Below are 14769 nucleotides of genomic sequence, written 5' to 3' on the forward strand. Positions count from 1 at the left end.
CTCCAGATTTTTGGAATTACATAAAGTAAGTAAACTTTGCAGGCCGGTTGTGCCGTCGGTGTTTATGGATTTTCACATGAAATGCTGTAAAAGTAAATAGCCGAAGGAAAATCTGAGTTGAGGCAGCGACAGTCTAACTGTCTCAGCTGGCGTTCGCTGTGAGTGACTTAACAATTATTAATGAACAAATACTTTCTGTGCTATATGGATCAAGTTAGTGTTTGCTCTCACAGGAAATTGCGAGTCTGTCAGGAGGATTGTGGGTCGGCGTTCGGCTCATAAATCGTGGCTCCAACGTTGACGGCGCACCGACTTTGTGTTACGTAAAGCGATTCTCCTCCATATGAGTTGTTGTTCTACAAACTTATTTTTTCAGACACAATTGATAAAGAAGCAGTGAAGTCATTTCCAGGGACCGTTATACTATGGTTGAACAAATTTATCCCTTTTTCCACTTCCTGATCTCCTAAAATGTTGTAGACTCACATTGGAAGCTCAAAAAAAAAAAAAGGTTTCCAAGTTGAAAAGCGAAATCTTTTTCTAATATTTTCCATTTCAACAATCGGTGTTTTACGTTTCTAATTCACATGTACCCGTGCCGCGGTGTCTTAATAACGTCATGTTGACATCGCGGCCTCATCTACCATGTTGTTCTCATCGTTCAGCTAACGCCGCCGCGCACATTCCCCGGCGGAGTGCCGTTGTTAAAGTGTTTCTGGAGTTGGAGAGCAACAGAACAAGTCGGCTCCATTTTTGTATTTATTTTCTGTGTTTAATTGGACAAATGAATAGCATTCCAGCCTGGGAGCATAGTGACATTATTGTTCTGGGAGAATAAACACAGAAGGTCCGGCGTGGACTATAAAACTCCAGAATAAACAGCTCCTCTCAAAGCCCGGTATTGAATGTCTGTTTATGACTTGTAATATGAAGTGCAGAGCTCTAAAATCACTAATTACATCAGCTATGTGGATTTCTGGGGGAGAGCTCTTAAAGGTGTGTGTGTGTGTGTGTGAGTGTGTGTGTGTGTGTGTGTGTGTGTGTGTGTGTGTGTGTGTGTGTGTGTGTGTGTGTGTGTGTGTGTGTGTGTGTGTGTGCAGACACAATCTAACGTGTTTAGTGTGTTTGTGCCCTCTCGGTTCGTCTCACGCTCGTCAGAGTAATCCGGTCGGTTCTACGGCTCCATTTGCCGGGTCTTAACTTTATTCCTGTTTGTGCGTTAGGAGCATGTGCGTGTTTTACACTTATGCACACGGACACGTATGTGTGTGTGCGGCTTCCTGACGGCCCTCAGAGGGTTGACCTCGGTTTCCTCTCTCCTGATCTCTGCAGACTCTGGTTATTAAAACATGTTGGGCTCTTCCGCTGAGATGGGAGCGGAGCTCTGAACCCTCAACATGTGCAGGAACGACTTTTTCAGTCCACCGAAAATCTGACAATGCATTTACGCAGGAATACATGTAATTATTTTTAGTGATTAACTTTGGGGGTTTATAGTCGGATGAATTGAAATTCCAGATTTTTTTCCCCCCTCCTTGCAACCATTAAAACACAAGGAAGGTTTAACGTCTTGACCTTCCAACCAAAATGTCACTCATTTTTTCCTTTTTATTTTCACAGCAACAAAGGGAAGATGTTACAATTTAAATTTTTCGTGTTCATCAAGCAAAATAAAAGAAAAAGGATGTGAGAAAAACAAACATGGAGGTATAGAGAGAGAAACCTGAGGACAACTGAGGTGTGGAAAAAGAAAACCCAGAGGGCAGAGAAAGGAAACATTCATGACCGTGTGCGCCGCCGCCGCCAGTCGGCTCCGTTGGCCTCCTCTGCTCGCACCATCACCTCATCACTCAGCGGCCTGCCCGGACGCCAAGCGCCCCCCCTAACCCGCCCCACCGGCCATGCTGCTGCCGCAGCAGCCGCATTACGAATGCGTCTCATCAGATTGAGCCGCCACCTCATTCCTCAGCGCAGGTATGGAGCCACTCACGAGCGCCGGACACAGACTTAACGCCAGGCTGCTTGGTGGCGCCACCGGTGGCCCCGCAGGTTGATGGACGGCCCGAACCGTCATCGGATGTCTTGACGGGACGCCGTCCGACCGCGCTGACGTCACAGCAGACAGAAGGTATTCTCAGACGTCGGCAAATTTTTTTTTTTTTTACAACAGAATGTCATCTGAGCTGACGTTTGAATTAAAATGAGGAAAGGTTGACTCTCGGGTTTAGTGTAGTAGTGGTTTCATCTGAGGTTCAGGAGGTCAAAGGTCATAATATTTGATCTAATCGAGGAGAGTTAAATAGTTTCTTGATTTTTGATCAATTTTCAATCAGTCTGTAGAATTTGACTCATAAGACTCGAACAAATCCCATAAAAACAACCAAACCACTGCCGTGTTTATCCCGACTCAATGTATGTACTGTTTAATTTCCTCTTTAAAAAGAAAGCTCAGTATCCATGAGAACCTTATCGAACTCATCTTAGTCAAACCGGAGAAAAGGGGACTATTTTCAGCTGCGTATGAATACATTTATATTTAATGCTCCAGTGAATTAATATCGTTAAAACTTGTGTTAAACTAAACCCAACCCCTATAAACGGCACTAATGGGAGCAATGAGCTGGCCCACAGCCAATCAGCATTAAACGCAACATGTGTGTGCATTGGTGCAGAGATGACCCCTGACCCCTGGCTCTGACTATTATGGGATGAGGGCTTCAGCAGGTGGTGTTTCGGTTATGGGACCGGTTGAAGGAAAGACAAGGCTGCCACCTAGTGGCTCGACGGCCTTCTGTCGCCGTCCTGATGTGGTCGTCTTCATCTTTTTCACGAGTAAGAATCAAAAAAAAGTTTGTGACTGGACCGACTCCTCATCTAAATAACAAGAGACACATGCGCCAAAGTGTTTCATTTAAACCCGCTGGAGGACTCGTGAGGCTTTGACTCATAATCTTGCAAAATCTGAGACTTTTTTGAAAAGTAAAAAGGCCGCAAACAAACCAAAGTCCAGTAATTCTTCACGTGTTTGCATGATGTGACAGATTCTTGTCCCGTTTCCAGATCAGTGCGAACCCATCCCGGGATTCCCGGTTCACAAACGGTCAGATATGACCTCCAGATGAACTCCTGTTTTCTGAAACAAATGACTTCATGGCAGCATATCTGAATTAACCTGTGTTTGTAATATTTCACACTTCGAGCACCTCACCATAAAAGAGGCCGTAAAACCGATTTGAGGTTATACGAGGTTGTTTTACCACATGACAGGAGTCAGCTGGAGCTTTGACGTAAACACTTTCTATATACTAATTTTGTGGGCAAAAATGAAGATTGTAAAATCCTCAAAGTGAGGCTGTGCAATCATTTTCTTGCCCGGCGCTGGTTTCTGAGGGGAAGGCCGTAAAAAGGAAAGCTCAGACGTGAAATCAAGTCAGAACCGACTGCAGAGAGAGAGACGTTTTTACTGTACACTGAGTGGGAATGTGTAACACCCCCCCAGGGAATGTTTTTTCTGATTCTAAACTACATGTTGCGCGATTAAATGCAACACAAATACGTTGTTAGTTTACATCAAAAGCCTCTCTCGGATGTTGATGCCGTGCGATCGCTCCAGAGTGCAGACTGGGATTTTCATGAGGAATTTTTAATTTTGGTAGGTGTGACATTTACGACCAAAATCCAGCCTCATAAAGAGGTGTTGGCTCTTTTTTTTTTTTTCTTTTTTTTTTAACAGCCCTGTAAATGCAGAGTTAATTTGGTTTTTTTGTCCTCTGTGAGATTAAAACATGAACGGTAAGCGCGAGGTGTTTCAGAGGGTTCATTTCATTATTCCACAGTGGCCCACGATGGGGAAATAAACACACTTGTGGAAAATGAAGTGACTGATGTGAGTGTGAAACGAAAAGGTAAGAGGGCCGGACGAGCTGGAGCGAAACTAGGAGCTTGAAAACTGGCCATGAACTGTATTTACCGCATCTACCAAACCAGGGGGCAATAAATTCAAACGCTTACAAGGGCTGTAAAGTCGAGCTGCATCACCCCCACCCCCCCTCGCTGGAACGGTGGGTTTTTCTCCCACCCATCAGTAGGACAGTGTGGTCACACCCAGGTGGTCCGGAGCTCAGGTAGTTGAACCCCCCCCCTCCCAGCCCCGCCATGCCCAAACCATATCACCCCTGGTTTGGATCAGGGCATGAATTGCTCCCTTTAAGTATGAGTAGAGAAACCACCTTAAATCATATCTGCCCCCCGCATGTGGGCCACACTGAGGGGGGAGATTTAAAGGTGAGATGTTTCTATTTATGGCCTAATTTTATATATATATATATATATATATCACTTATATATATATCACTTATATATCACTGTCACTTTAACGCATTAATTAGATTAATTACGTTGCAAATTAACGCGCTATATAATTAACGCAATTAATCGTGAGTGTCAAGTCAATGCGCAAGCATTTTAAATTTGGCCCATTGAGGGACCCGTAGACTGCAGTGACGTCACTTCCTACCTGTGCAGGGTGACAACAGAGACGGACGCGACACAGGGGAGCGAGGCAGGCCCACTCGGACCTTTGGGCGGAAAGTTTATTTCTAAAAAGAACAAAGACAGACTATCGACAAAAACGCAGTGATTCTGCCCCGTAGACCCTCCGTCATCTGCCCCAGGGCAGCTGTGGCTACACACGTAGTTACCACCAGCAGGTATGAATGAGTGGATGAATAATGGATCCGATGTAAAGCGTCTTTGAGTGTCCGGAAAAGCGATATATAAATTTGATCCATTATTATTAGTAGTATTAGTTATTAGTTATTATTTGTACCTTTTGTAAAAGAGAATGTTCATATCACCGAAGCAGCTCCAGCCCAACCTATCATTTAAATGCAAAACATGTGAAGGACACAGAGCTGAACGTTACTTACCTTTTAAAGGGAAAGCCTGTTGACATCTTGCTATTTAGCTGCCTTATTTAGAGGCATGTTATACTATTCATTTTGAATTGCTGTATTGAGTCAGCTTTAGTATTCATTTTGAGAGTCTGCTTATGTGCCTATTTGAGACTCAGCCTTATTTTATTCTGAATTTTATTTATTTTATTTAACTATTTGTATTGCATTTTTGAGAAATGCACCTGGTCTAATTGGTTTGCTGATGTGCTTGTCCTTTTTTCTTTTGAATTTTATTTATAAAGCACGCTTAACCAATAAAAATGTGGATTTCAAATCTTCTCTTCTTGGTGCATTCTATTGATTAGTCATGCATTACAATTTTGTAATGTCCTAGAATTCAAATTTTTTATTTGGGGGCCTTAAGCAGGTATGAGATTAAAATGCGATTAATTACAAATCCTGTAATTAATTTTTTTTAACACACACATGCATATAAATGTCTGTGCGTGTGTCTTATGAGAACTTGGAGATGCTGTATACTATATTTCTCTCAGCACTACAGGGTTTACTCGTTTTGAAAGAATCCTGTAGAATTTGAAGTCACATGAGGATAAAAAAAAGGTGTTTATTCGGGAAGTGAAGCGCACCACAAAATAACACGACGATGGATGTTGACACAGAATGTTCAAAAGTGTCCGTTCTGATTCAGGCGATGGTGAGGATGGCTCGCTCCCTCTTCCTCCTCCTCCTCTTCTTCTCGCTCAGTTTGCCCGTGGCCTCGGCGAAGAACGTCACGTCTTCTTTGCTCTCAATCTCACGCTGGAGGAACTGGAGCGCCGCGCTGTTGAAGCCCATCACGTCCTGAAACGCAAAGAGAGGGGAGGCGGTGAAGACTGAAACGTCCCGACGATGGATTGGAAGTTTCTCTTCGGGACGGTACTCACTCTGATTTCTCGCACTTTAGAGAGAGTGTTGGTCCGGAGCTGATCGATGACGGACAGCAGCATCTGGTTACCGGAGATCACCCCGAAATGGATCCTACAAACGGACAGATTAACACCGATAGCAGAAAAAGTTTGATCTGGAACTACAGTTTAGAGAATAAACGTCCTGATGATTCAAAATATCAATAGTTCAAAAATGTAATTCCACCTGTTTAATTTTTGAATATGTAATCCATATTGTGCAGATTTAATTTTCATTTTGAGTTTTTCCCCACACAAAAACTGATGGCTGTGCATTCAGCTACAGTATTTTCTGCACTATAAGGCGCCTTATCGTTTGGAAAATACTGTAATTGGCCTCTAAACAAATAAGTTGTTTTTTGTGCCGTTATTTGTTTTGTGACTCACATGTTTTGTGTGTTGCAGCAACACATCATCTACTCAGCTCGTCTTGCTGTTCGTCTAACATCTGGCTGCCAGATCCACCAAAAGCCTTGGCTCAGTACTTTTGTTTTACACGTTTTTTTCTTTTTTGCTCGTACAGGAATCAGATCACCTACTTGAGGAGGAAGAACAGGCAGCGGCAGACCAGCTCCACCTCCAGGCCCTGCTGGACGTAGCCGTTGAACAGCGTCAGCAGCTCGGGGACGTAAGGGAACGGTAAGACCAGCAGGGAAACCTCCAGCTCGCTGGTGATCACCAAGGAAAAGAAAGCCCCTCAGAAAGAGGTCATACTTACAGATGATAAAACTTTACGGGCAACGTCAACGTGAAATACGGTGTGGGTTTAGTGTTGACACCCTGGGCTTATGCCTTACCTCGATCTGACCTTCTTTATGACATCTAGAACGTAACGGGACGGCTGATGGAGAGGCAAAGACACAGTTAGTCGTCTGCGTCTGAAACAACCTGATAGGTGAAACGTTTAACTCTCCGCCATTCGACTTACTGAAATATTTCCAAAAGCCACAAGGATGGGATTGGGTTTCGGTGGAGGAAGCTGTAAAAGAGCACTGAATGTCAGTCCAACTTATTTCATAAATCAGAACTGACATGAAAAAAAGTAGGGAAAATCTTTTCCATCTCCAAAAACCAATATGGAGTTCAAATCTGCTCAGAATTGTGAAGACTGGATGCCAAAGGGTTTTTACGGTCTGCGCTTTCGTCCAAGATGCGACACGTTATGAGGAGCAGAACGGCCGCATCGCATCTTTACCTCTTTGCCTGCAGTCTCACACACATATTTGTGCTCTTCCAACTTCCTGTTTTCCTCCTTGTAAAGTTCCAGAGCCTCCATGATTCGCTCTGCCTGAAAACCAACCACAACAGCAGGAACATCAACTGTTATTCATTCCATGAAGAGGCAGATCATCACATTTTCTGAGCGATGGGGAGAGTTGGGAAAGGGTATTTGTGTTCATCAACTCACAGCTTTGACTGTTTCGATGGTTTTCTTGCCGGCTGGCGCCGCCTCTCCTTGAGTCTCTCCGGGAACCTGCAGGTAGAACAAACGAAAGCATCCTTTACGTCACTGAACGACAGAAACGCCATTCTCTATCAAAAGATTTGGATAAGTGATGTTGAAGGACTCACCACAGGCGCATCTCCTTTGGACATGCTCTCTTCAAACTCTGCTTCTCGTTCCTGTCGATGAAAACATCGGGTCATTCAGAGGAACTGTACACCGTCCAATGTCTCCATCAACCCTGTCCTCTCCCCCTCACCATCTCCCGCTCCATCTCCAGGATGATGGGCTCCCTGGTCCTCTCCCACAGACGGAGGGATTTGTCGTGGGAGGACGACACCAGGTGGTCTCCGTTTGGGCTGATGGTCAGACACCAAACCTCTCGGTGATGACCCTGGAAGGCAGAGGGAAAAGCGTTGAGAAAGACAAGTGTCCACGTGAGACAAGGCCATCCACAACCACCCGAGGATCAATCACGAGTCTCTGTTTAAAGACGTCTTAAAAGGGTTTTCTCATTTCCACAGCTATGAAAAAAGGAGGGCATGTTTATACGCAGATGGAGCCAGATGGTCTCCTTTTAAAATAAACCACAGCTGTTTAATGAGATTATATTGATCACCTATCAAAAGCACAAATACACTTCCTTTCCAGTCAATCCCCCATCTTAAATTTGTTCCAAACTGGTACACAGCCGACATTTTGTGTCATCTGTATTGTGTTTCAGCACAGAGATGTGAAAGAACCCTTGGACTAAGCCACATGACCCCTGAACATGAAGAGCGTCACCTCCAGCGTCTGGATGTGCTCAAACTTGTCGGCGTCCCACTGCTTGATCTTCTTGTCCTTCCCTGCTGTGAAGAACAGATGAGTCTTGGGGACAAACTGGAGGAACATGACGCTGTGGACAACCAGGTGAGCAAAGAGTGAAGTCAGAGCTGGAAAAATGTTTTCAACTTATTATTGCGATGAACCCGACGACGACGTCAGCGAGTGTTTGTTTTGGATCTGCGTCTGTGGGCGTCACCTGTCATCGTGAGCGAACATGGAGCGGTGACAGTCGCCGAAATCCAGACCCCAGATCTTCACGTTTCTGTCGGCGGAGCCGGTGGCGATGAGCGCGCTGTCCTGGTGAACGCCAACACAAGATCAGTCACAACACGGTGCTTCATTTGTGACTTAATAAAAATTAAGTTTAAAATATTTAGCAGGACATTAACGCTACAGGAAAACACATTAATAATCCCTCTGATCCTGAACTGATTCCAGCTGAGATGGATTTTCACAACTTGTTAACTGAGACAGTGCTTCCACATGACGCTAATAAACGCCCGCATTCTGGACGTCCGAACGCAGCTGACAGCCAAAGTTTTATTTCATCTTGACAGTAACTCACATGTGAGATGTCCAGACAGAGAACAGGCAGCTTGTGTCCATACAGAGACAGGAAGAACTGCAGCAGAGGGAGAAGCGTCAGCGCTCGCACGCAGACTGACTTTACAGGTGTTCTTTTATTAATTACAGGCGGGACTCATGTGATCGTGTCACATACGACACAGGTCACGTGTGATGTACCTTCAGGGTGTCTGTGTAGAAGATTTTGACGGTGCAGTCTAACAAAGAGACGGCCAGCAGTCTGTGGTCCGGAGAAAAACGGACACACAAAACATCCTCCTCCAACTGAAGGGTGCGCGTGTGTTTCACTGTCAGCCTCCTGTGTAGAACACACACACAAATTTAACACCATCATCTCCACTTAAGGACAGATTGTTTGACATATTCATTTATAAAGTTCATCAGTTATTAAAATGTTTGGTAGCTGCTTGTAGGAGACTTACTTCTGGCTGCTCCCCGAATCTTTAATGAGCTCAAACTCCCAGAACTTCACGGTTTTATCTGCACTTCCTGTGACGATCCCCCGCTACGGGAATCACAGATTAAACAGATAAGAACTACTTTTAAGATGAGGTAAGAAGAAGTAATTAAGGGAAAAAGGGTAAGACAGGTTGAACAGAGACAGACAGGTGGACGACGTCAGGTTTACCTGGTCTGGGTCGAGACACAGGGACCACAGGGCTCCGTCGTGGGCGTCCACGGTTTCCAGGAGGCTCCCTGATGCCAGCTCGAAGATCTGAAGCTTCCCGCTCTGAAAGCATATATAACAGATAATGATAGCAACGCAAGCTAGCACCCCCCACAAAGAAGAATCACATTAAATCAGATATTCTTGACAAGAAACCTTATATTACTTGTCAAAAAAAAAAAAAAAAAAAAGCAGCTAGTAGCTGTTAGCTGTCTGAAAGAGCACGAGGTGCATGAGCTCCGAGATGACAAACAATATTGAAATGTCAGCTTAAATGGTGAATCCTGCTATGACGGAGCGTCTAAACGTCCCACTACCTTCGTTCCCAGGATGATCTGCCTGTCTCCGGGCACGAAGAGGGAGCAGAGGGCGTACTCACAGGCCATGGTCCGAATCACCTGCAGGGTCGACCTGCACAGAACGTTCAAAACGTAACAAAACTGATAACTACTAAACGTCGAAGACGTTTCCAGTCTCTGCTGGAACCCGAAGTAGCTTCACCTGTTCCAGACTTTGACCGTGTCGCCGGACGCCGAGAGGACGGCCAGGTTGTCCGAGCTGAAGGCCAGCGTTCGGACGTCGGTGCGGTGGCCGCCAAGCGTGAGACGAGCCGTCTTATTTGCCGCCGGCGTCTTGTCCGACGTCTTCAGGCTGTAGGTCTCGATGGTGTTGTTCTGCAGCAGCAGCGCCACCTTCAGCTCGCCACCCGCGCACGACACACACTCCGCCCACCTGAGAGAGGACACAGGAGGCGTGTGGTGAGTATAAATTAACAGCTCGCTTCGCAAACGGCTAATCGGTCGTCATGTTCAGCTCCACACTGACCTGATCTTGGCAGAGGCCTTGATGTTGGTCAGTTTGAGGATCTCGTCTTTCAGCGACCTTTCAACCACCGGCTCTGCCCCCTCCTCACCCCCATCCCCTTGAGCTCTACAGCCGCACAATAAGGAAATTTATAAAGTAAAATAAACAGAAATAATAATAGTTAGAATGTTTCCTGTTCTTACTTGGCTGCCTTCTTTTTGGCTTTCTTTAGCTTCTTTGTCATTCTCCTCTGCACCTCCTGTTCTGACAGCACAGTGAAGAGCTCCAGGATGGAATCATTGCCCTGACGGAGGGGCAATAAGATTTGGATTAAATGTGAATTGTCCAAATAAATACCATAATGCAAGGAGAGCAATGAAATTAAGTTTAAGACAAACAGACACGGATGAAAATACCAACAAACAAGCTGTCTCCCTGACTTATCAGACAAACATCTAACTAGTAGAGACAACAAGCAAATGTCGCCTTGCTTCACCTCAGTGTTATTAAAACTGCAGCTGACAGCCAGCTGAAAGCGACGCAAAAACATTCATTCTGCTTGACAGGAAATAGCTTGTTAGTACACAGTGTTCCTAATCCCCTCCCACCCCCAAAAAAAACATTAAAGGAGGGGAAAAGATGCATCAAATCAACGTCAAGCTGTCACAAATGATGTAAAACTGTCTCAAATTGACAATAAGACAAAAACTCTGCAGCTGTCTGCACAGCTTCTCTTTGATTTTCCCTCGTGCTGTCAGGTTGTGGTCTTATGATTGTGGACAAAGAAAATGCAAAAAAAAAAAAGAAAAAATAACAGGAAACCGCACTGAGTCAGCAAAACCACTGGACTGATCGGCCACAAGATCGCTTTCAACGCATGAATCAGTGTTAAATCAATCAGTGTGTGCCAGAAAAATACCAACAGCTTGGCTGATAGTGGGCCTCAGATGGAGCGATGCACTGAACCAACGAAAACACCAAGAGATGCAATTCAACTTTATGAATTAATAAATGTCGCATCATCTCAGGTTGAACGTGTAGATGAGCAGAAACAGCCGCCCAAATATTCTACATATCACCCTTTAAATTCGATTTGAGCACAAAATGTGTTTCTGAACGTTAATGGTTCCTGCAGGAAGTCTGACGTTCTTTCAGAGGAAGTGACGCTTCGACACTCACATGGCAGGCGAGGACTCGGGCCTTGGCGTCTGTGGCGAGGGAGACGACGCGGTCTCTGGCCTCTCTCAGGATAGAGCCGGCTTTCTTACAACTCAGGATCCGCTGAGACGGGAGGAAAGAAGGGGAAAGTTTCCTTCAGCGTGGGAAGGGGTGGAGGATGATTTAAGGTCGGGATCATTCTCTGCTGCTGGTGGAAGGTTAGGAAACGTTCCTGAAGGACCACCTCAGCACTAACAGAACATCTGATGGTGAGTCAACCCACATGTAATTAATCAAAGTAGCCCATAATATAGTATGAAAGAGTAGCCTATAGTATGATATAGTAGCCTAACCTATAGTATTCCTATATGAGACAGATTTAAGTTTGAATAAAACTGTAAAACTGCTTTGTCGCTTCGTCACAGTAACATCATTCATCCTCTCACACCTCATCCAGACTTTCCTCCAATTCTTCCTCTTCATCTTCATCATCATCATCATCGACCAGATTTTTCCCCTTCTTCTGCTTGGGCTCCCCGTCAGCTTTCTCCTGGGGAGGGAGACGGACAGACAGACAGGACATGATGGGTTTCATACAACATTTACAGTTTTTACAACGTTCAGTACATTTTTATAGTGTCAAAGGTTTTAACCCGTCCTTTTTGAAGTACTGGTTGTACGAATGTTTGTTTTTTTTGTCGTCCGTTCCAGAGGTGTGATCTCCCTCACCTCCTCCAGGTAGCTGATGTCCCAGGCTCGAAGTTCACTGTCTGCTGATCCCGTCAGCAGCCGGTTCTCCTGGTTCAGCAGCGCCATGCCCCACACCTGTCACACCGATGTCATCCATCATCCATCAATAAAACGAAGTCAAGGCGCGTGAGAAGAGAAACCCGCATGTGGCTACGTTCACGTTATGTTACGCGGGGGGGACCTTTAATTTAAATCCTGTTTAGGTTCCTCTTCCTTCTGTAAAACAGGATGCCACTCACCTCGCTGCGATGGCCGACTACAGTCTTGAAGCAGTGCTGCGTGTCCAGGTCCCACCACTTTACAAAACTGTCCTTAGAGCTGCACAACAACAGAAAGCGTGCGCACACACACACACACACACACACACACACAAACATTATCAATTTTGTTATTTACCTCATAAGCACTAATAAATTTCCCCTGCAGGTTCAGACTCTTTGGTCACGACTGTCTGGAGTGAGGTCGTGCAGCTTCGAGTCACAACCTTCCCGTTATTCGTGCTGCTCACACATGCGATAGTGGCATGAATCCAGATTAATATAACATTAACATCAAAGGAGAAAAGTGTTCTTTTGTTCGAAGCGAATGATGTCAAATGGACAGATGGTGTAAAAATCACAACAGGAACCCTTCAAATAAAGAGCTCTGAAGCTCTCGATGTCATCTGTCATGATGATGTTCCTCAATACAGCTGCACAAAAACACGGAAATGTTGTCATTGTCCCATACCATCACATCTGGGTTCTGACACGACACGACAAAAGTTTCTTCTGCATCTGCGTCTCACGGTGGATCTAAAGTTCACTCTAGATTGATCGAGTCAGCTCTAGATTTGTTCTTACAGAACGTGTAAAGAGATTTTCAATCATGTGTTCTTCCTCTGACAGTGTAATAATAAAAAAAAATGCACACATGGTGCAGAATGTTTGACATGTGATGACAGGATGCTAACGCCTCCTCAGTGTGACCACCGTCTGCTGCTCGGACTGAACACACACTCCATTGTTACGTGGATGGAAACACGTCGGCTTGTGTTACCTTGTGACCAGGAGGTTCTTGTCTGTGATGAACAAGGCCTGCGTGATGACGTCTTTATGGCCTTTCAGTCTGTACAGTCCACACTCATTGATCACGTCCCACACAATCACATCTGTGTCCTGAAGAGGACAATTTTCAAATCATGCATACATTTTTCTACATCAACCTTGACAAAAGCCAAGAAACCCTCGCCTGACTTACCTTGGACCCGGTGACGAGTTGAGCTCCCAGTCGGTCGTATTGTATCGTGCTGACAGCGGACTTGTGGCCGTTAAAGGAAACATTGCTCTCACCGTTCAACAAGCTAAATATCCGGACAGCTCCATCCTCGTAACCGATGGCAATATGGATGCCATCCGGTGAGGGACGGAGGAAGGTCACCTCATGTTTCTGGCCTTGCAGGATCAGGATCTAAACAACAAAACGTGTGATGGATGAAATCAGAAGGTCATTTCAAGCGTTTTTTTTTTTCCCTTGCAGCAGATCTGGACCTCATCAAAATCTCACCTTCTCTCCTTTTCGGACATCCCAGATGAAAACGTGTTCACATGCTGCCACAGCAACATAACGCCCTTTCTCTCCTCCGCGGAGGGTCACATAGGCGATGTTGGCTTTTTGGCTTCCGATCACTCCAAAAACGGCGCTGGAAACGTAGCGCAGGTACTGCTTGGTCAAACCCATGACCTGCACCCTACGCTGATGAACTCTTGTTTCAGAAAGAGGATTAGATTATTCAGGGCGTAGAACACCAACAGCCACTACTCCAACAGGAAAGTTAAGTGCATCTACATTAATCTATCAAACATGGATTTATAGATGTCTTCCTCTTCTGTAATCAGTTTTATTATCTACGTACGTATACTACGCCAAGTACGTAGCAGGATTGGTTTCACGCTAACGTAATTCTCATTCTATATTTTTATTAAGAGCAGTTCCGTGTTACAAATGTTAAATATAATTTACATTATAATGTGACAACATTTACACAAGCTCGTTTTAGCCAACATTCACAGGCGAAAATTAACCTCTTAAGTTTACTTTTCTGAATTTCTACCTAGGTACAGTAGGCTAGTCTCTCAGGTCAGAGGAGCATTCGAATAGTACCTAATCATTTCCTGCGCGGTCGGGGTTACCTCTTTTTGTCAATGGAATTTACTCATTACGTGGTATGCTCCGCCCGCCTAGAATGGATATTTATTAAAATCGAGCGCACCTCGTCGCTAGACACGAATACTCCGTGGACCCACGTGGTGAAGTTTCGGGGTAAATGAAGCTCATAAACCAGACACAGCGTAGACCACAGTCAGTTCGTGTTTTGCATTAGGTTGACCTTCATTTCCGACACAAAAGTAATTTTATGTTTGCTTAGTTTCTGCTCTTACCTCTGAAAACGGCTGCTAGCTTAACTTGTGTTGTCTGTTCTGCTGTTGCTACTCAGACTAAACTAGTCGATCACAAATCGCCCCGAAAGACGAGGGAAACTCTAGCTTTCCTTCCCGAGATCAGGGTTTTAGTAAATCTGTTGCTTTTGTCTGGGCCTCCAGTAGAATTACGTCACACACGGTTCTTCTTGCCATGCCTTTTACTTTACGGAACCGTTGTCGGTTCAATAAGAATAAGAGTGATTCCAACATC

At 45.0% G+C, this 14769-nt stretch overlaps 1 protein-coding gene and 1 long non-coding RNA gene across 4 annotated transcripts; one reads left to right on the top strand and one right to left on the bottom strand.

Annotated features, from left to right (window-relative positions):
- The first annotated feature begins 1614 nt into the window (after positions 1-1614).
- On the top strand, positions 1615-13007 carry LOC137605312 (uncharacterized). 3 transcript variants are annotated; one of them, XR_011037731.1, is made up of 10 exons: positions 1615-2128; positions 4525-4709; positions 5605-5831; positions 6384-6499; positions 8029-8216; positions 11324-11615; positions 11804-11964; positions 12058-12218; positions 12324-12433; positions 12523-13007. It is a non-coding gene; the product is annotated as an uncharacterized lncRNA (long non-coding RNA). The 3 variants fall into 3 exon arrangements; XR_011037730.1 differs by having other exon boundaries at positions 12058-12433; XR_011037732.1 differs by having other exon boundaries at positions 8034-8216; positions 12058-12433.
- On the bottom strand, positions 5501-14579 carry wdr3 (WD repeat domain 3). The gene is made up of 27 exons (XM_068329880.1): positions 14517-14579; positions 13642-13840; positions 13336-13545; positions 13135-13253; positions 12336-12414; positions 12076-12171; positions 11795-11896; positions 11368-11469; positions 10392-10492; positions 10210-10314; positions 9886-10116; positions 9702-9795; positions 9346-9447; positions 9140-9222; positions 8877-9015; positions 8698-8754; positions 8329-8429; positions 8091-8202; positions 7564-7698; positions 7433-7483; positions 7269-7334; positions 7056-7148; positions 6789-6839; positions 6658-6701; positions 6400-6528; positions 5840-5933; positions 5501-5756 (listed from the first exon to the last, which is right to left on the bottom strand). Exons 2-27 carry the CDS (start codon positions 13813-13815, stop codon positions 5601-5603), a joined length of 2826 nt encoding a protein of 941 aa, XP_068185981.1. The 5' UTR covers positions 13816-13840; positions 14517-14579; the 3' UTR covers positions 5501-5600.
- Between the last annotated feature and the right edge of the window lie 190 nt (positions 14580-14769).

This window comes from Antennarius striatus, chromosome 12 (assembly GCF_040054535.1).
Source record: "Antennarius striatus isolate MH-2024 chromosome 12, ASM4005453v1, whole genome shotgun sequence".
NCBI lineage: Eukaryota > Metazoa > Chordata > Actinopteri > Lophiiformes > Antennariidae > Antennarius > Antennarius striatus.